General features: G+C 34.7%; 2 protein-coding genes across 3 annotated transcripts; both read left to right on the top strand.

The window, feature by feature from the left end:
- Positions 1-10,835: 10,835 nt before the first annotated feature.
- LOC112745986 (uncharacterized) lies at positions 10,836-11,545 on the top strand. Its single transcript, XM_025794909.2, has one exon. The coding sequence runs from the start codon at positions 10,836-10,838 to the stop codon at positions 11,262-11,264; it is 429 nt and encodes a 142-aa protein (XP_025650694.1). The 3' UTR covers positions 11,265-11,545.
- A 66-nt stretch (positions 11,546-11,611) lies between these two features.
- LOC112745959 (uncharacterized) lies at positions 11,612-20,165 on the top strand. Of its 2 annotated transcripts, none has more exons than XM_025794907.3 (11): positions 11,612-12,102; positions 12,437-12,520; positions 13,118-13,518; positions 13,680-13,761; positions 13,855-14,031; positions 14,166-14,219; positions 17,113-17,199; positions 17,289-17,357; positions 18,430-18,476; positions 18,743-19,459; positions 19,750-20,165. In XM_025794907.3, the coding sequence occupies exons 3-11, from the start codon at positions 13,193-13,195 to the stop codon at positions 20,117-20,119; spliced, it is 1,929 nt and encodes a 642-aa protein (XP_025650692.1). In that variant the 5' UTR covers positions 11,612-12,102; positions 12,437-12,520; positions 13,118-13,192; the 3' UTR covers positions 20,120-20,165. The 2 variants fall into 2 exon arrangements, with proteins under 2 accessions (XP_025650692.1, XP_025650693.1); XM_025794908.3 differs by having other exon boundaries at positions 11,964-12,102; positions 19,753-20,165.
- The last annotated feature ends 287 nt before the right edge of the window (positions 20,166-20,452 follow it).

Below are 20,452 nucleotides of genomic sequence, written 5' to 3'. Positions count from 1 at the left end.
CCACTGAAACAGCTATCATGGGGATCAGTAATGGCTCAGAGAGGTCCTTTCTTACAATCCATCTCAGAAAGGCCCGCTTCAAGAGGATTTATTCTGGGACGAGGAACTCCTGACAACATCATTATTTCTCAAGAGGTCATCTACTTTATGAAGAAGACTAAATCAAAGAAAGGCAAACTAACCTTTAAGATTGATCTAGAGAAAGCTTATGACAGAGTTGACTGGAGGTTTTTAGCCCATACCCTTAAGAGTTTTAGTTTTTCCAGTCCTATAATTAATAATTTGATTATGAAATATTTAACTGCTTCCTCATTATCTATTCTTTAGAATGGGAATCGTCTGAATGGTTTTACTCCTAACCAGGGTCTTAGATAAGGAGACCCTATGTCACTCTATCTTTTTGTGTTGTGTATGGAGAGATTGACTTGCTTTATTAGTCATCAGGTTGATTTGGGCTTGTGAGAGCCAATTAATATTTCTAGAGGGGGACCAAGAATATCCCACTTAATGTTTGTGGATGACTTGCTTTTATTCTGTAAAGCTACAAAGAGACAAGTGCAAAATGTGATGTTGGTTTTAGAGACTTTTTGCAAAACATCTGGAATGAAGATTAATGTGAAGTCTAAAGTACTTTGCTCCAAGAATGTCTCTGCAACAAGAAAAGAAGTTTTCACTGGGGTATCCTCTATCAGATTTGTCCAGGACTTGGACAAGTATCTTAGGATTACCCTTAGCCATTTTAAGGTGACCCGTTCAACTTTTAATGGCGTCTTGGATAAGATTCGGGATAGACTAGCAAGTTGAAAAGGGAGTTTACTCAATCGGGTTGGTAGACTCTGCTTGGTTAATTCCGTTGCAGCCGCTATTCCCACGTACCAGATGCATGTTCTCAAAGGAATCATTAGTAAATTGGAGTCTATGATGAGGAATTTTCTTTGGAAAGGACAAGTTGATGGAAGAGGATTGCATATTGTTAGTTGGAAGGTATTGGTTACTACAAAAAATATGGAGGTTTGGGGATTTTTTAATCCTTATTGTGTGAATATTGCTCTTCTCGGGAAGCTAGTTTGGACTTTTTTCTAGCAGCTAGACAAGTTATGGGTCCAATTGTTGGATGCAAAATACCGATCATCTCTATATGACTATTTTGGTTGTCCTAAGAACAAGGGCTCTCCCATTTGGAGGAGTCTTTGCAAGGCTTGAGAAGTGTTGAAGGATGAGTTTGCTTGGTGTATTGAGAATTTGAACCAGAATTTTTAGTTTTCTAGCTGGAGGAGAAAAGGACAGTTATCTAATGAGATGGATTATGTTCACATTTCTTATTCGAACCTCCGAATACAGTATATCTGGTTGGTTGGTAGGTGGCATTTGGATATTCTTTATTCTCCTTTATCTCAAAATTTGAAAGGTAATATTCTTTCTTACAATCCAGATGTGCAGGGTTGGTATTAGTTTGGGTTTGCTGTCAAAGTCTATGATTCAAGTAATGGTTACTTGTGGTTGTGTAAGCAGCTGTTTGGTTGGGAGGACAGGAGAATTGGCTTTGACTTTGGAGTCAGCTTGTTCCGGAAAAGCACAAGTTTTTAGCTTGACTATGTCTTAAGGAGACTCTTCCTACTGCAAGTTTTCGCTTCAGAAGAGGTATGTCGGCATCGGATAGGTGCCAAAGATGTCTTTCTAGCCAGGAATCGGTTTTACATTGTATTCGAGATTGTCCAAAAGCTCAGCTTGTATGGTATAGGTTGGATATTTCTTGTCATCCTCTGGATTTGAAGAACTGGTTCTTGTATCATACTAGAGAGCATCTGTTCAGGTTCTTTTTGGAACTTTGGTGGATATGGCGAGTAAGGGATAATGATATCTTTAATCCTCATGAGACTTGTCCTCCGAAAAAAGTGATTTGTCTGGAATTAGTTTCAGAAACAGAGCTTAGGAATACTTCTGAATTACAACGTACGACTCTTCCCTCTATTCTAAATGGTTTTTGGAATCCCCATCTATTGGTACTTTTAAGATTAATTATGATTCTAGCTATCCTGGTTCGGGTGATAGTGTTGGTTTTGCTTGCATTATTAGAGATTGTAATGGGAGTTGGCAAAGGGAATGTTTGGGAATGATTAAAAGTAATAGTATTCTTCAAGAGAAATTGTTTGCTATTTGGAGAGGATATCTCTTAGCTTGGGATGTGAGTCAACGAGATGTTATTTGTGAGACAGATTGTGTGGAAGCGTTTAATCTTGTTACTAATCACCAAGATAGTTTTAGGTTTATTGATCCATTGGTGCTAAAAATAAGGGATATCATGCATTGGAATTGGCGTGTTGACTTTCGCTTGATTATGAAAAATACAAACATGGTGGCAGACTGATGCGTGTGTATCTTTCTTATCTTTTTCTAGTGAATTTGCATTTAATTTGTTAAGTTTAATCAAGAATTAATTGTCTTTTAGCCACTATGATTACTTGGTCTTTTATTTTAGGTAGCATTCGGCTGGATTTGATGGAGTTTCTGCAGCACAAGAATTAAAGGAGATGACAGCGAAGAGTGACGTGCACGCGTACCTGACGCGTGCGCGTGATTTGGAGCTTTTCATGGTGACGCGGGCGCGTAGATGACGCGTACGCGTGATTTGAATATTTGCACGGCGATGCGTGCGCGTACCTGACGCGTTCGCGTGACATGCGAAGAAGACCATCGACACGTACGCGTGACTAACGCGTACGCATGACATGCGCCACGTGCAGAAAATGCAGAAAACGTTGGGGGCAATTTTTGGACTGTTTTCGACCTAGTTTTCGGCCCAGAAAGCACATATCAGAGGCTGCAGAATGGAGGAATCAGGGGAACACTTCTCGTTACTTCCCAAGTTAGACGTGGATCCTACGAAGTCAAGTGGTCCCCATCCATCACTTGAAGACTTGCTGATTGTCATAATTAATTCTGATTTAAATTTAAATATTATAGGAAAAGATATTATTTTTAAAAACTAGATTTTAAATTAATCAGGATTAGATATAAAAGACAATTCCATTCTATACCAATTTACATTCCGTCTTTCACATTTTACTAGAATTATTATTTTTCTTCTCTGAGTCATGAGCAACTAAACCTCCACTGTTAAGGTTAGGAGCTCTGTCTATTGTATGGATTGATACTATTATTTTTCTATTTTAATTCATGTTTAGATTTATATTTCAAGAATTGTTTTCGTTCTTTATTTTATGAATTTGGGTGGAACGGAAGTATGACCCATGTTCTAATTGAGTTCTTGTATAACTTGAAAAAACTCTTTACTTGAACAACAGCTTGAAAACATATTCTACTGAATTTTTAATTGTTTGTATTTAACGGGATACGTGACATATAATCCCCTTATATTTGGATAATTAGGATTTTTGTGGCATATAAACTGGAATTTGATCATCACCCTCTAATTGGAATTAATTGGCCAAAGAATTGGCATTTAATGAATTTTAGAGGAGACTAGGAAGGTCTAAGAAATTAGGGCATAGTCACATATAGTTTGCCATGAATTAAATCTCACATGATTAAAATAGTTAGTAAGAAAAATCAATCAAGAAAATAGATAACTCTGAAACCTTAATTGTTTTCTCCCATATTTTATTCCCGACTTATTCACCTGCTGTCTTCAAACTCTGAATTTACTATTTAATGCTCTTTGAACACTCAAACACTAATTTTTTGTTTGCCTAACTAAGTAGTTTAACCAACCATTGTTGCTTGATCCATCAAACCTCGTGGGATCGACCCTCACTCACCTGAGGTATTACTTGGTATGACCCGGTGCACTTGCCGATTAGTCTGTGGTTGTAAAAACCATGCACCACAGACACCATGGCAAAGATGGAAGAAATTCAAATGGAAAAAGAAAGAGGAGGACGAGGAGATGGAAGAAATTCAAATGGAAAAAGAAAGAGGAGGAGGAGGAGATGGAGGTGCGGGCGTGGTGATGGTGACAACGACAATAATGAAAGAGAAAAATGAGGAAAAAGGAGGAGAATGAGAAGAAAAAACAATAGCATCAGGGGTGGAAAGAAGAAGAAGAACACAGATAAATTAAAAAAAAAAACGAAATTCGTAGGAAAAGAAACCGTCAAAAAGTAGTTACATATAATGACATATTTAGTGGCACATGAATGTCAATTAGGTTATACCAATTTGGTTGAATAATTAATTTGATTGTAGAGTATTATTCTTATTGTAGATGGTGATTAGTTTTTTTTTGTTAATGCAATATTTTTGTTAGTTATATGCTAACTAGGTTTATTTTTTTAATATAGATAATTTTAAAAATTTTAAAATAATTATCTTATCTACTAATATGTCTATGAATTAGTAATTAATAGTAATTATTTTGAATTTAAAGTTTAGAAAAATATTTTTTTTATAAAATTATTAATCTTGTAACAAAAATGAGAAAGAAAAATAGAAAAAATAAATATTGTCATTATTATTTTAATAATATTATTTTTTAATAAAATATACAAAATATATAACACAAAAAATCTATATATGATCATATATGGAAAATTTTAAAATAAGAATATTATTTTTAGAAATTAAATTATAAAAAAAATCTTATTACGCATATATTTTTTATAGTAAATATTATTATTTTCTTAATAATTAATTCTCATTTTCTTATTTTATTAATTAAAATAAATTAAATATATAATTAATTAATAATTTTATGTTTATGGAAGTGTCAAGAGTAAAGTTAAGTCCTACTTTGGTTCTTGAGATTGGCGAATTACATTGATTTAGTCTCTGACTTTTTAATTCCTACAATTTGAACTTCCAGATTAAAAAAAAGTGCACCAATATAGTTCTTCCTCAACGCCGTTCGTGAGATAGCTCAAATCTTGCCATGTTGGACATTTTAAAACGACGTTGTCCACGTTTTGACGTTAAAAGAGTACTAAATGATGTCATTACAGGGTTTGAATAATATTAAAAGGGAGGGGTATAACGTTTTAGTATTGTTCAAACCCTCAAATGACGTCATTTAGTGTCTTCTTTAGCGCTAAAATGCATACTACTTCGTTTTAATATGTCTAGTATGATAAGGTTTGAGCTATGCCACTAACGGTGTTGAGTTCTGGCGACGGAAGATACATGAGAGACTATATTGGTGCACCCTTTTTAATTTGGAAGACTGTTGTAGAATAAATAAAGACGATATATAAACTAAAGAAGTATAAATAGAAGACTCTAACATTAATATAATTAGCTCAATAAAGATGATTCATATATTTATATGTAGTAACGGAGAGAGAGAGAGAGAGAGAGAGAGAGAGAGAGAGAGAGAGAGAGAGAGAGAGAGAGAGAGAGAGAGAGAAACTATTAATAGTGTATAAAGAGAGAGAGTGGTGTTTTATTACTTCTGTGTGTGTATCCCCTTTGCCTCAGTACATATATTTATAGGCACACAAGAGGTAACATTTTCAACTCTCATTAAACTTATCTTTCTTGAGAATGTGAGCCGCCCATATTAAATGATGGTCATTCACCTTATTTGATCTTATCACACACTCCCCCTTGGATGACCATTTAGGATTATGCCTCATTAAAACCTTACTAAAGAAAACTCAATGGGAAAAACTTTAGTAAAGAAAAAAAAGTACAATATCCTTTGTGATGGGGACTGCCTCATTAAAAACCTTGTCAAGAAAAACCTAATGGGAAGAAAACCTGACCAAGGAAAAAAGAGTACAGTCTCCTCCTCTTGTTGACATCATTTAATGTCTCGAAATCGGTGCATCCCAATCTGATGTACAAATCTTTCAAAAGAGAATTTTGGGAGTGATTTTGTGAATAAATATGCTAGATTATCACTTAAGCGGATATGCTGGACATCAATTGTCCCTTGATTTTGAAGATCATGAGTGAAGAAGAATTTGGGAGAAATATACTTTGTTCTATCGCCTTTGATATATTCGCCCTTAAGTTGAGCAATGCATGATGTATTATCTTCAAATAGGACAGTTGGAGCTATCTCTTGATCAATCAATCTACATGATGACATAATATATTGGATCAAACTCTTGAGCCAAAAACACTCACGACTAGCTTAATGTATCGCGAGTATTTCAGCATGACTAGAGGAGGTTGCTACTATCGTCTATTTTGTGGACCTCCATGATATCGCAGTACCACTATATGTGAATAGGTATCCTGTTTGAGATCTCCCTTTATGTGGATCAGACAAGTATCCAGCATCTACATAGCCAACTAATTGTGACTTGGATCCATAGGGATAAAACAACCCCATATCAACCGTTTCATGAAGATATTGAAAGATTTGTTTGATTCCATTCCAATGTCTTATGGTTGGAGATGAACTATATCTTGCTAGTAAATTCATAGCAAATGATATATCAGGTCGTATATTATTAGCAAGATACATTAGCGCTCCAATAGCACTAAGATATGGTACTTCAGGATCAAGGATATCTTCATTTTCTTGCTTAGGACGGAATTGATCCTTTTCCACATCCAAAGATCTTACAATCATTGGGGTACTTAATGGATGCGACTTATCCATATAAAATCTTTTCAAGATCTTTTCTGTGTATGTTGTTTGATAAATAAAGATCCCATTTTTCATATGCTCGATCTGCAGGTCGAGACAAAATTTAGTCTTTCCAAGATCTTTCATCTTAAACTCTTCTTTTAGAGTTTTAATAATTGTTGGAATCTCTTCGGGAGTTCCAATGATATTTAAATCATCAACGTATACAGCAATTATAATGAATCCCGATGCGGATTTCTTTATGAAAACAGATGGGCAGATATCATCATTCTTGAATCCGTTTCTGGCCAAATACTCAGTAAGACGATTATACCACATTCGTCCAGATTGCTTCAGACCATATAAAGATCTTTACAATTTGACTGAGTATAATCCCTGCGAATATTCATTGGATGGTTTAGATATCTTCAGTCCGTCAGGGACTTTCATATAGATATCACGATCTAATGAGCCGTATAAGTAAGCTGTTACCACATCCATTAAATGTATATGTAGTTTATGATATGCGGATAAACTAACCAAATAACGCAATGTTATCGCATCCACTACAAGGGAATACGTTTCTTCATAATCTATACTAGGCCTTTGTGAAAAACCTTGTGCCACAAGCCGAGTTTTGTAGCGTACAACTTCATTTTTCTCATTTCGTTTTCTCACAAATACCCATCGGTATCCAATAGGTTTTACATCTTCTGGTGTAAGGACTACAGGTCCAAAGACTTCACATTTTGCAAGTGAGTTTAATTCAGCCTTCATGGCTTCTTCCCACTTTGGCTAATCATTCCTTTGTTGACATTCTTCAACTGATATTGGCTTAAGATCCTTACTTTCATGCATGATATTTAATGCCACATTATATGCAAATATTTCATTGACAATTGTCTTATTTCGGTCCCATTCTCTCATGTAAAGACATAATTTATCGAGATCTCGTCATTTTCACAATTTTCAGGTACCTGGACGTCTTCTGGCGTTAAAACTATATCAAAATTTTGGACAACTGCAGGTGTCTCTACTATGTCTTTTTCAACAGGAATCGTATTTATCTCTTTTCTTTTTCGAGGATTTTTATCTTTGGAACTGATAGGCCTACCACGCTTCTGGCATGAATTGCTTTAGTGGCTACTTGTCCTACTGGGACATCAATTCGAATTGAGGCATTTTTCACTGGTATATAAGATTTGGTTATCCTCTTTTGTATCGAAAAATACATCAGGCAATTCATTTGCTATCCTTTACAAATGTATAATCTTTTGAACTTCTAGTTCACATTGCCCTGATCGAGGATCTAAATGCATCAAAGATGATGCTTTCTAATTAAGTTCCTTTTCAGGAAGTTTATTCTCTCCCCCTAATGTTGAAAATTTTGATTTATCAAAATGAAAATCCGCAAACTGGGCTTTAAATATATCTCCAGTTTGTATCTCAAGATACCTCACTATAGAGGGAGAATCATATCCAACATATATCCTCAATTTTCTTTGGGGTCCTATTTTGGTGCGATTAGGTGGTGCAATGAGAACATATATCGCACACCCAAATGTTCTTAAATGGAAAACATTTGGCTGCTGGCCAAAAACTAATTGCATAGGAGAGAACTGATGGTAACTCGTTGGCCTCAAACGAATAAGTGTTGCGGCATGTAAAATAGCATGCCCCCAAACTGAGGTTGGGAGATTTGTTCTCATAAGTAAGGGTCTAGCAATTAATTGGAGGCGTTTAACAAGTGATTCTGCTAATCTATTTTGTGTGTGAACATAAGCTACTGGATGTTCAACACTTATTCCATTAGCCATACAATAAACATCAAATGCTCGGGAAGTAAATTCACCAACATTATCAAGACAAATTGCTTTGATTGAATTTTCTGGAAACTGTGCTTTTAATCAAATAACTTGAGCCAAAAATCTCGCAAACGCCAGGTTGCGAGAAAACAATAAGCACACATATGACCAATTCGAAGATGCGTCTATTAGGACCATAAAATATCTAAAAGATCCACATGATGGATGAATAGGTTCACATATATCCCCTTGAATCCTTTTTAGGAATTCAGGGGACTCAAATCCAATCTTTACTGGTGATGGCCTTAAAATTAACTTTCCCTGAGAAAATGCAACACAACAAAATTCACTAGATTTAAAAATCTTCTGGTTTTTAGTGAATGTCCATGGGAGTTTTCAATAATTCTCCACATCATAATTGTTCCCGGATGACCCAATCGGTCGTGCCAAGTTATGAATTCATTTCGGCTAGTAAACTTCTGGTTTACAATGGCATGTGATTCAATTGCACTAATTTTGGTATAATATAACCCAGATGAAAGTGAGGATAACTTTTCTAATATAACATTTTTATTTAAATCATGAGTTGTGATACGTAAGTACTCACGATTTCCCTCATTCATTGTTTTAATATAATATCCATTTCGTCGAATATTTTTAAATCTCAACAAGTTTCTTAGAGACTTGGTAGATAATAGTGCATTATTTATTATGAATTTTGTTCCTCCGAGAAACAAAATTATAGCTCTTCCGGAACCTTCAATCACATTGCCTGAGCCAATAATAATATTAACATATTCTTCTTTTGGCACAAGATGGATAAAATATATATCTCTTATGAGAATGGTGTGCAAACTTGCACTATACGCAAGGCATACATCATCATTATATATCCTTGCCATTTTTTTCAAAGACAAATAATAATAATAATAAAATGAGTAAAAGTACATGCACAGTAAAATTATTCACATATATACTTAACAAACACATATATTAAACTATTCCATCATTGATCAAATAGCCAATATTTCTTTTAGGATTCTCAAAAAAATTAGATACATCTTAATGAGTGGTGGAATTTTCAGCATCATTTGAAACAAAATTTGATTATTTTCCCTTGTTATCCTTTTTCAAGGATGCTTGATAAAGATCAACTAGGTGCCTTGGGGTACGACAGGTACGTGACCAATGACCCTTTCCACCACAACGGAAGTATTTATCCTCAATTGATTTACTTTACCCATTGTTTCTTTCTTTATCGCACTTCTGATGAGATCCTTTTATGAACATAATTCATTTTCCTTCCATAATTTTTCTTGTTACTAAAACCTTGCCATTTATCTCTTCTGAGATAATGATTTGCCACATTTGCTTCAGGAAATGGGACGGCGCCAGCTGGGCAGACTTCATGATTCCTTAGAAGTAATTCATTATTGCGTTCAGCAATAAGAAGGCAAGAAATCAACTCAGAATATTTTTTAAATCTTTTTTCTCGATACTGCTACTACAGGAGCATATTCGAGGCATGGAAGGTTGAGAAAGTTTTCTCTAACAATATCGGATTTGAGGAAGTATCACCGTCTTTGGATGATTGTACCTTTCTTCAAGGTCTTTTCACAGATCTGCAAGATCTTTTAATGTGTGATATTCATTTTTCAATCATACGTCAAGATGACAACAAAAAAATTATGACTTTGCCTTTTATCCTTCTCGGATGTATTATTTTCAGCTTTAATGGTATCTCCAAGATCCATTGAATCAAGATGGATTTTAGCATCAAGTATCTATAATAAATAATTGTTCCCAGATATATCAAGAGCATTAAATTCAAGATGAGAGAGTTTCGACATAATAAAAATTTATTACCTTGAGTCTTCTTAAAATTTGATTAACGTGTTGTAGAATAAATAAAGACGATATATAAACTAAAGAAGTATAAATAGAAGACTCTAGCATTAATATAATTAGCTCAATAAAAATGATTCATATATTTATATATAGTAACGAAAAGAGAGAAAGAAACTATTAATAATGTATAAAGAGAGAGAATGGTGTTTTATTGTTTTTATGTGTATTCTCTTTACTTCAGCACATGTATTTATAGGTACATAAGAGGTAATATTTTTAACTCTCATTAAACTCATCTCTTAAAAATGTGAGCCGTCCATATTAAATAATGGTCATCTATCTTATTTAATCTTATCACAACAAAGATTAAATTGTGACAATTGAAAGTGTAATTGGCCAATTTCAAAGACCAACATAGGGTTATAAAGTTCACCCGTATTTAATTTAACAACAATGTTACTGTAAAAATTAAAAAACAGAGAAAAAAAACTGTTAATTTTTTAAGGGAAAAAAAAAAGTAATTGCAATTTGCAAACACGAGAGAGATTCACTAACTTCATTCTTTTTCGGCCAAAACTATTCTCTCTCTTCAGGTCTCACTATACTCCCTCTCTGGAGAGAGAAAAAGAAGGAAAATAGGCAAAACCACAATGCCAGCTCCAACACCTTTCACGAGCGCATCGGCCATGATCCGCCGCCGCCTCCTTCAATCCACCCGCACGCGCGGAGGTGCATCCTCCGGGCCTAGCCGCTGGACAAGCCCGGGCCATGAGGAAACTCCCAAGGGCCTTCTCTTCAACCGCACCCCTCCTCCCCCGGGTCAGTCCCGCAAGTGGGAGGATTGGGAGCTTCCTTGCTACGTCACCAGCTTCCTCACCATCGTCATCCTCGGCGTCGGGCTCAACGCCAAGCCCGACCTCACCATCGAGACCTGGGCCCACGAGAAGGCCCTCGAGCGCCTCAAGATGGAGAACAGCCTCGCCGCCTCAACCGGAGCAACAACCACCACTACCGACAACAATAACAACAACAGCGATAACGGCGATAACGTTGAAGATGTGCCCCACTCTGAGTCTTGATCCAATTACTGTCGATTCGGATCGGACTTTGATTGGTTTGTTTAGTTTCTTTTTCCTTTCTTTCGTGTTAGGGTTTATAAATGGGATGGGTGCAGTGTAATAATTGGTATAAAATAACTGTGAGGGGAACATGAACTCCTTTGAACTCTAGCTTTGCGGTTACTACTGCATTTGAGGTAGTTTTAATTCACTGTTTTTTAGCTTGTTAAACGTGAGATTGTTGACTCGCTTTTGTTGCTATATTTCTATGAATGTGGATAAAGACATTCCTGAATCTAAAAGTTATGGTACATAATTTTGTTTTTGTTTCCTCATATATAATTCCTCAAATCCGCAAATTTTGTTAGCTACTGGAAGCTCTGATGGGAGGCGAGTTAAAATGAATGATTCTGGACATGGCACCATAACCTCCTCGACCAAGTGGTCGATATATCGATATTCAGTTCCCTCACACTCCTCATTAGACTGTGTGCATGTCGTTACGTTTTGCACCAAGTATGCACTTACCAGTGTCATGGTTTGGTTGGGTGACTGACAAATTTGATTATTTCAACAGAAGTGGATTGGACTGTGTTCATTTTGTTGGAGGTAGCATTTTGTTGATTTCTTCAATGTCGATTTCCTCCAGGTTACTGGCTTGGCATGGGCATTTGGTGGAAGATGTTTGTACAGCTGCAAGCAAAGATGCACAGTTATTTCTATTCAATGACAAAATTGATATTTTATTCGATAAGTAATATATATTATTCACAGGTGCTTGTTGGCTGTTTGCACTAGCGAAGGACACGTGAAGGTTTATCGTCCACCCTTTTGTGATTTCTGTTCAGAATGGATTGAGGTGTGTGCAATAAAAGTGGTTTATCGTGTGGAATAGGAACTGATGCCATCTTTGTGTGCCTAAAGAAAACATGAAACTGAAAACTGTGAACTGCATAATTTATATTGGGATTGGGATAGGGATATTGCTTCTTTTGAAAGCAGATCTGATTGAGAAAAGTTGTAATTTGTAGCATCTTCGGAGAAAAATTAAATGTTAGCTGTAAATATGTAAAATAGAAAGTATGTTGTGTCTAATTCCTTTTTGCGTTTCCATTTATGGAACTGAAATAGAAAGTGTTTATAGTTTTCATGTTTACTTGCCTGCCAACTGCCACTATTCTTATTTTGTTTAGGTTGTGAACGTTAGTGAACGTCTATTTGAATATTTGCAATGTACTGAGTTTCAAGGCACGGGGACTCCATTAGAGTTTTCCAAAGTAAGTTATCTTATCCATCCATGTTCTTGGTTGGTTTTCTTTTTTCATACTCTACTTGGGGTAGAATTAGTTATTCTGAGACCAGTCGTGCTCATGATATATATCATCTTTTGACATCATCTATTTTATGCCAGCAGAAAAGAAAAGATCAGATGATTAATCAATAACTTGAAAAATGCTGTTTCAAAATAAAGGGACATTAACAAAGTTTATATGACCTGGATGTATGTTACTTATATATGTACGCACCCCACACACAGTCTCTAGAGAATCTAATATTGGACTTTTGTTGAAATCGAGTCATGACGATGCTTGTTCTGATACTTAAGTATATATATTAAATATGATATGGATTTAATTTCAAATAAAATAAAAAATCCTTTCTTTTGTCGTATATGCTTCATGAACAAAATGGCCATTTTTCTTGTTGGTAGTATAAACTATGGTTTTTCTATAATAAGTTGTACATTCATTCTCATCATTTTTTTTTAACTGTAAATCATAGTTAACTACAGCTAAAACAATTGTGGTTAACTGAAACAATTTTATTCTGTGTTAATTTGATTTTATGTACTTAAAGTTAGATTGTTCATGCAGAGAAATGCATCAGATGAAATAGATTCTGTGGCTAAACCTAAAAAGAAATCCTTGAAAACAGTTCCCGAGAACGACATGTTGCCTGTGATAAGTGCTGATCAATATGCTACTCGCAGCGCAGTGCTAAGCTCAATTGTTGTTTCATGGTCTCCTTTACTGCATGATATTCATGCTACTGTCAGCCTACTTGCTGTTGGAGGGAAGTCTGGTAAAATTTCTTTATGGAGATTTTATGCACCAGATTGCTATACTATTGAGGGTGGAAAAATCCCATCTGCTGTGAAATTTGTTGGATTTCTTGAAGCACACAATTCATGGGTTACAACAATAAGTTGGTTGTCATTTTCTGTTAATTCCTCAAATCCACAAATTTTATTAGTTACTGGAAGCTCTGATGGGAGGTGAGTTAAAATGAATCATTCTTGACATAGCACCTTAGACTCTTGATTAAGTGGTCAATGTATTGATCCTCAGTTCCCTCACACTTATAATTAGACTGTGTGTATGTTGTTACATTTTGCACCAAATATCTGACCTAAGCTGAAATATATGCACTTATCAGTGTCAAGGTTTGGTTGGGTGACTATCACAAATTGATTAAATCAACAGAAGTGGATCAGAATGTGTTCATTTTGTTGAAGGAGGTAGTTTCTAGTTCTTACTTAAATTTCAGACTCTTTTCACTTCTATCTTTCTTTCTCAGCCGTTCATTTACTGAGTTTTCAATATCTAAATAGGTTATCACTGTCAATGTTGTCCCAGTTTCTGTACTTTCAGTAACTGTGCATGTCCAATGCTCTTCCAAGATGCTTTCAGCAATAGGCAAAGGTTCTGGTTCCTTTGAAATATGGCTATGTGACATATCTTCTAAGGAATTCAACAAGCTTGGTTCATATGATGCACATGACTATATTGTAGGTTTTTTATTTTATTGTTCAAAATTTATAATTCTATTCTTTTAATATTATTATTGTTCCTTTCTCTTGAGTTAGATGACTTCTTGAAGCTGCAATACTTTGTTGATTTCTTCAATGTCGATTTCCTCCAGGTTACTGGCTTGGCATGGGCATTTGGTGGAAGATGTTTGTACAGCTGTAGCCAGGTAAATTTATTTAAATAAAGTTATATCGTATGAATTTTTTTATATATTTTCACTTTATCTTCTATATGATTTTTGAGAGTCAGAGGTTTAATTGATGTGACTAGATTTTTCTATGTTGAAGAGGGAAGGACATTAAATATGTCTCAGATTTCAAAAGAAGAATGTGCTTACTCTTCCAATTTTCTAAAAATTGGATCTCTAAGCTTCTATCAATAACAGGGTTTCAAACTTGGGCTTGTTTTCCAATATGACACTATTTTTAAAACTTATCATGAAAATGCTACCATTTTGCCACGGTTGCACCTTGTAATTTTTTCCTTCGCAATTTGACTTGGAGGCACTTTAACGGGAAAGCGCCTTCCACGTGGAAAGCTCTAAATAGGGAAGTGTATCCAATTTAAAACGCTAAAGCGTTTAACGCCTTCCTCTTTGGATGCGCTTAATGGGAAGGCCTTTTCAATATTGAAATCAATAAACGTAAAAGTGCTTCAATTGACGTGTGGAAATGAATAGCTTTTTGATTATATGACATAATTATAGTTAATAATCAATAATTAACTAATATTAATATAAATATATTATTAGAGAAACTCTTGGGAGCCTGCATCTTTTAGTATTTTTGGCGATGGCCAGCACAAACACTAAATTGTCTTTAACAAATAAATTTTACTAATTCATGGGTGCAAACTCTGGAAAACTTGGGTGCAAACTGCATTGATTTATGTGTACAAAACTCTGATAAATATAGGTGCAAATTATTGCTTGCCAAATGCTGGCCAAAAATGATAATATTTGCTGGCCATGTAGCATTGCTTATATTATTATATTTAAATATATTTATCAATCAAATTAAGTTTAATAACATAAATTAAAACTGATTATTGTATTTTAATGTAAGAGTATTATTAGTCATAAAGAAATACAAAAATTATACAATGCAGTATAATGAAATACATAATCTTGCTTGAAGAAAATTTTCATGATAAAATATAGTATTCCCATCAATTATAATATATCTTTTAGTAAGTTGATGATAAAAAGTATTAAATACTTGATAAGAGTATTGTATCTTATAAAGTAATTGTTTTTAACTAATGTATTTCGCTATATGGTATTTTAATTTTTTTTACATTTCTTTATGATTAATAATCTTACACTAAGGTTTCAATCATAAAAAAAACACAGGTAAATACTCTTATCAATGACCTGATATTATTTATTGGAGTAAATGGACAAAAGTACACATGAAAAAAAAAAAGTCTCAGTTGACAAAAGTACACACCAAAGTTCATGAATATCAAACTACACGTCAAAGATTGTTTTTGATGGGCGAAAGTACTATGCTGTTGCCTGTCAGTTGGTTTGTAAGGCTTGAGGTGTATTTTTGTTGATCGGAAACAATGTTGGCGTGCTTTGATATTTACAAATTTTGGTATGTATTTTTGTCTGTCTTCAACTTTTTCATGTGTACCTTTGTCTATTTATTTATTTTTATTGTGATAAAAAGCATCAAGTAACTGATGGGAGTACTATATTTTATATCATGAGTATTTTCTTTAACCTATTTCAATATACTATATTTAAAAAAAAATTGTATTTTTTTTATGACTAATACTCTTACATTAAGATTACAATCATGATAATACTCACATCAATTATTATGATATTTTATTTTGATGATGGATGATATGGCAAAATATATTTAAATTAATAAAATATAGTACGTTAATCAATAATTTAAAGTTTCAATCATCAATTTTATTTATGTTATTAATTAAACTTAGTCAGATTGATAAACATATTTAAATTTATATTAATATTAGTTAATGATTTATTATTTTGTTATTTAAATCACGAAAATATTCATTTGTACATGTCATTGGAGGCTCTTTCACGCTTATTGATTTAAATATTGAAAAACTTCTATTCAGCCGTTCCAAAGTGGAAGGTGCTAAATGCTTGAGCATTTTTGCATTTGATAAGCTTCCCTATTTAGCATTTTCTACGTGGAAGGTGTTTTTCAGTTAAGTGCCTCCAAGTCAAATTGTGAAAAAAAAAAGAAGAAAGAATACAAGGTGCCACTATTTTGAGTAAATAGTTTGAAAAGGGTGGCATTTTGGTAATAAGTTTTAAAAATAGTGGCATATTGGAAAACAAAAGCTAACTTGTTTGGTTCTGATATTACAGAAAGAAATAAATGATGAGTTTAAAGAATAATTAGCAAATCAGTCTTTAAAATATGTTCACTATAATGTTGCAATTCCTTCCTGTTTAATTTTAGCATATCTAATCAGTAGTTTAATATCTGTATTATGTATTTTTGACTGGTGATTGGTTGATTAAATCCCCAAAGTGGTTCTCTAGATTCACAGCTTTCACCATTTTAGTCCCTCAAATCCAAAATTTACTACATTGGTCTCCGAGATCCAGCACTAGGTACCATATTGGTCCTTGGACCCTTTCCAGCATTAGGTCAGGAAACAAAGTGTTGAGCTGGCTCTGACTTGCCACGCTGGACATAGGGCTTAATGCTGTCATTTAGTTTTGGCACTTAAACAAGGCAAAAACGAGAAGATGAAGAAAAGTTTATATGATGTGCAAATTGTTTTATCTCTCCTCATTCTCCAAAACAATCTCATTTTCGCCTTGTTCAAGCCCTAAAATAAAACGACGTCATTTAGCCCTGTGTTTAGCGTGGCAAGTCAAAGCTAGCTTAGCATTTCGTTCGTAGACTCGACGTCGGAAAGGGTCCAGGGACCAATATGGTGCCTGAAGCTGAATCTCGGGGACCAGTATAGTGAATTTTGAATATGAGAGACTAAAATAATGAAAGCCGTGAATCTCAAGGACCATATGGGGATTTAGTCGTGATTGTTTTTTTAAATATTTGTAGGATAATTTAGTGCGTAGCTGGATTTTGCGCGATAGATGCCTAGATGAAGTACCTGTTCATATGCCTCATAATAACAATTCATCCAGCGTATGTTATTTTTGTCCTTTTTTACTCTCTTTTCATATGACTTCTGCCATTTCCACCCCTTAAGCAGACATGCACCTTTTTCCTTGCAGGCTTCAGATGATGTATATGATTCATGCCTTGGTGCAGCAGTTTCACCTGGAAATCTTGTCGTCGCTACTGTATGGTATTTTCTTTTATTTTCAGAAAAATCTTTTCACTTGTATATACCCTGTGTGCATTGTCCAAAGGTACAGGATTCTTGATTGCCCAGACAAAAATTAAAGGCAGTGCCCAAAAATCTAGGAATTTTGTATATCCCATCATCCTTGAATATGAAAAAAGCAAGAAACAGAGAATGAACTAGCAATCATCTTATAGATGCTATTTTTAAGAACATTTAGCTATCTAGTACTTGTTATGTTCAAGGAACCTTGTCACTATATAGGGAATCTCAATCAGAGATAGGGATTAGGTAGGGGTCTTTTGACATTTGTTAGTGAGTAGAGGAGCTCTAAGTCTTCCTCATATTAGTAACTTCGTATATTGATGGACAGATGAACAGATTGTTTCTCATTTTTTCCCCTTTCTAACTACCAGTTCTAACATTGTTCTTTGCATTCATTTTGCAACGTTAACTAAACCATGTGTGATGAGTGAAGCAAATGCTCAAGGGGGGAACTTAATAGTGTTGTTTTTCTTTCTTCTTTTTTTTTCCTCTTCTGAATTTGTTTTATTGATTCCAAATAAGTGTGCGTGATTCCCAAGCTAAAAAATGATCTTGGCTTTCTGGAAGTTTTATGCATTTATCCAGAATATCTAAATCATTCTTCTATTAATTCAAAGCATGTTGCTCTGGCCCTTTTGTTGGGACATAATCATAATATTCTCTGGTTTGAATCTGTTTTCCCTACCTGTTGTCTGAAATCTGAATCACAGCTATTGAATGATATTCTTACTGATCACATCAGTAGTATCTTTCCACAGCTGTTCAAATTTTTTTAGTTGTTTAATCCAATTTTCTATTTAGCCAATGCATTCACTAATAGAAGCAGTCACCTTAGAGTTTAGCATTGATTTGTTAGCCCTAATTTAAAAGAAGATAATTCATGTTAATTTGAAGTTCCTACCTCTAATTTTATTTTATCTTTTAATTCCTCAACCAGGCATATGCTGCAAGAATATTTAGAAGTTTAATTTTTCTTCTTTGACTATATGAGGTTGCTATTGAGTATTTATACTTGTTTATTGCAGGTTCATTGCTTTGATGTTGAGAAACTGAATCGAATGTATGAAGGAAGGTACAAAATGATTTCTCAGCCTATGTTCCCCTTTTGGCATTCTGTTTTGGCTGTGTGCGAAGAGAAGGGGGGAATAGTTTGGAGATAAAAAAGTGTATAATTACCCAAATAATTAGTGTTTTGAACCAATCTTGAATACATGTCAATAGTTATTTTCCTACTAAGTATTTGTTTTCTTTCTCCTTTTGTCTTTTGCTAATGAAGTTTCAATGAAAAAATTCCACAAATATGCAATTGTGATATTTGTATTCTTGAACCATGAGCAGGGTACTGAGAGCAGCTATTGAATACCATTGGATTGGTGGGCTACATGTGGATATTTGCTTGAATCGTCCTGTTCCATTTTACACTGAAGAACTTTCCGGTTTGGCAGAGAAAGATTTAACCAATTGGGGTTCCAATATCATATGGTCTTTGAACCAATATCAGTGTCTTGATAGGCCCCTAGTTCTTTTGGATATAATTTTGGCATTATTGGACTTCAAGGTCAGCATGCCAAGATATGTAGAGCATTTACTCATCAAGTGGATCTCTCTGTCTTTTCCGGGATTTCATACGGACCTTCCCAATGAAAAGACTTTACTGCAGGTCTCTTCAAGTTTGTCAGGTGTTCCTTCTCGCATGCTACACTTGCTCAATATAATTTGTAGACGAGTAATGTTGGCGCAGCTGGATGCTGATGAAATCACACGAATATCCAGCGAAGTTCAAAACACTAAAGGGGAATGCTGTTCTATGGACGAACAAGTAACCAAGTGGATAGCAATTCTTGGAAGCAGTGAAAGAGAACTCCGTGAAAGGCTTGTCGGTTTTAGTTTTTGTGCTTCTCAAACTAGCAAGTCCCGTCCAGGGGCAACTCCTTTCCAAACTGGTCATTGGTATCCTGTTGGACTAGCACAAATGGAACAATGGATTGCGCTAAACAACGATCATGTACGTGGCGAGTTGAAATCCATTGCATCAGAGGTTACCAATGAGAAAAGGTAATATTTAGTACTAGAGTTTCAATTTTGAATTATATCGCTGCATGTTAAAATCATTTACTGATTACCTGACCACTAAGGTGGTTAAATATTGAAAAGTTGGAAACTTGGAATCATTTAATTAATGCTTTTATTATTCATCATTGTCTTGGTAATTTCTTGCTAAAGTTTCCTTGTGCAATAGAAAACTGCTTTAACTAAATTCCACAATGCTGCAAAATCATTACTCAGTACATCAAATATGATAGTTTCAAATTTTTTGTTCATTTCTCATGATTATTTCTGTCCAGTAGATGTTCAGCTGTGGAGTCATGCAGTTATTGTTCAGCATCAGTTCCATTTGAGTCCCCAGAGTTTGGTTTATGTCAAGGCAAAACTTCAGGCAGTGGCAGCAATGATAAGCGGCATAAGTTATCAAGATGCGCCGTTAGTATGCAGGTTTGCCCTAGTATCCCACTGTGGTTTTGTGTGTGCTGCCATAGGGTGGCGTTTAGGTTGGCGCCTGACCCACTTTTTCGAATGTCTTCGTCTCAGTTTGATTCTGATTTTGTAACCAAATCTTTGTCTCGAGCAGTTTCCTCAAAACCATTGTGTCCCTATTGTGGGATATTGCTACAGAGACGTCAACCTGATTTTCTAGTTTCTCCATTACCTGTATGAGAAGACTTGAATTGTTAACGAATGTGATCATTTAATTTAACTTTAAGAGGATGTCATGCACTCATGCTGTTATAGTAACTTGAACTTTGTGGCATTGAATAATGTGGACTTTGGTTTACATTATTAATGTGTAAACTCTATCATCCTCTATGGTACGGTAAAACACTAGAACCTAAAACCCCAGAAAAAAGAGATCATAAAGCCACTATAAAATTATTTTGATGAAAAGAAAACGAGTGCTCCACATGAGCAAGTGGAAGATATTTATGAACTATGATTCCACAAATGATCGAATATAATATATTATAATTCAACCGGAAATCAATAAAAATG

This window comes from Arachis hypogaea, chromosome 2 (genome assembly GCF_003086295.3).
Source record: "Arachis hypogaea cultivar Tifrunner chromosome 2, arahy.Tifrunner.gnm2.J5K5, whole genome shotgun sequence".
In the NCBI taxonomy this organism is placed as follows: domain Eukaryota; kingdom Viridiplantae; phylum Streptophyta; class Magnoliopsida; order Fabales; family Fabaceae; genus Arachis; species Arachis hypogaea.
This window is presented reverse-complemented; position numbering and strand designations above follow the sequence as displayed.

Bases quoted from the DNA above. Each gene is read 5' to 3' on its own strand.
- LOC112745959 (XM_025794907.3), top strand. From the start codon at position 13,193: ATGTTGCCTGTGATAAGTGCTGATCAATATGCTACTCGCAGCGCAGTG. The intron at 14,220-17,112 runs GTAAATTTATTT...AAATATTTGTAG, and splicing joins GTTTGTACAGCTGTAGCCAG to GATAATTTAGTGCGTAGCTG. The intron at 19,460-19,749 runs GTAATATTTAGT...ATTTCTGTCCAG, and splicing joins GAGGTTACCAATGAGAAAAG to TAGATGTTCAGCTGTGGAGT.
- LOC112745986 (XM_025794909.2), top strand. From the start codon at position 10,836: ATGCCAGCTCCAACACCTTTCACGAGCGCATCGGCCATGATCCGCCGC.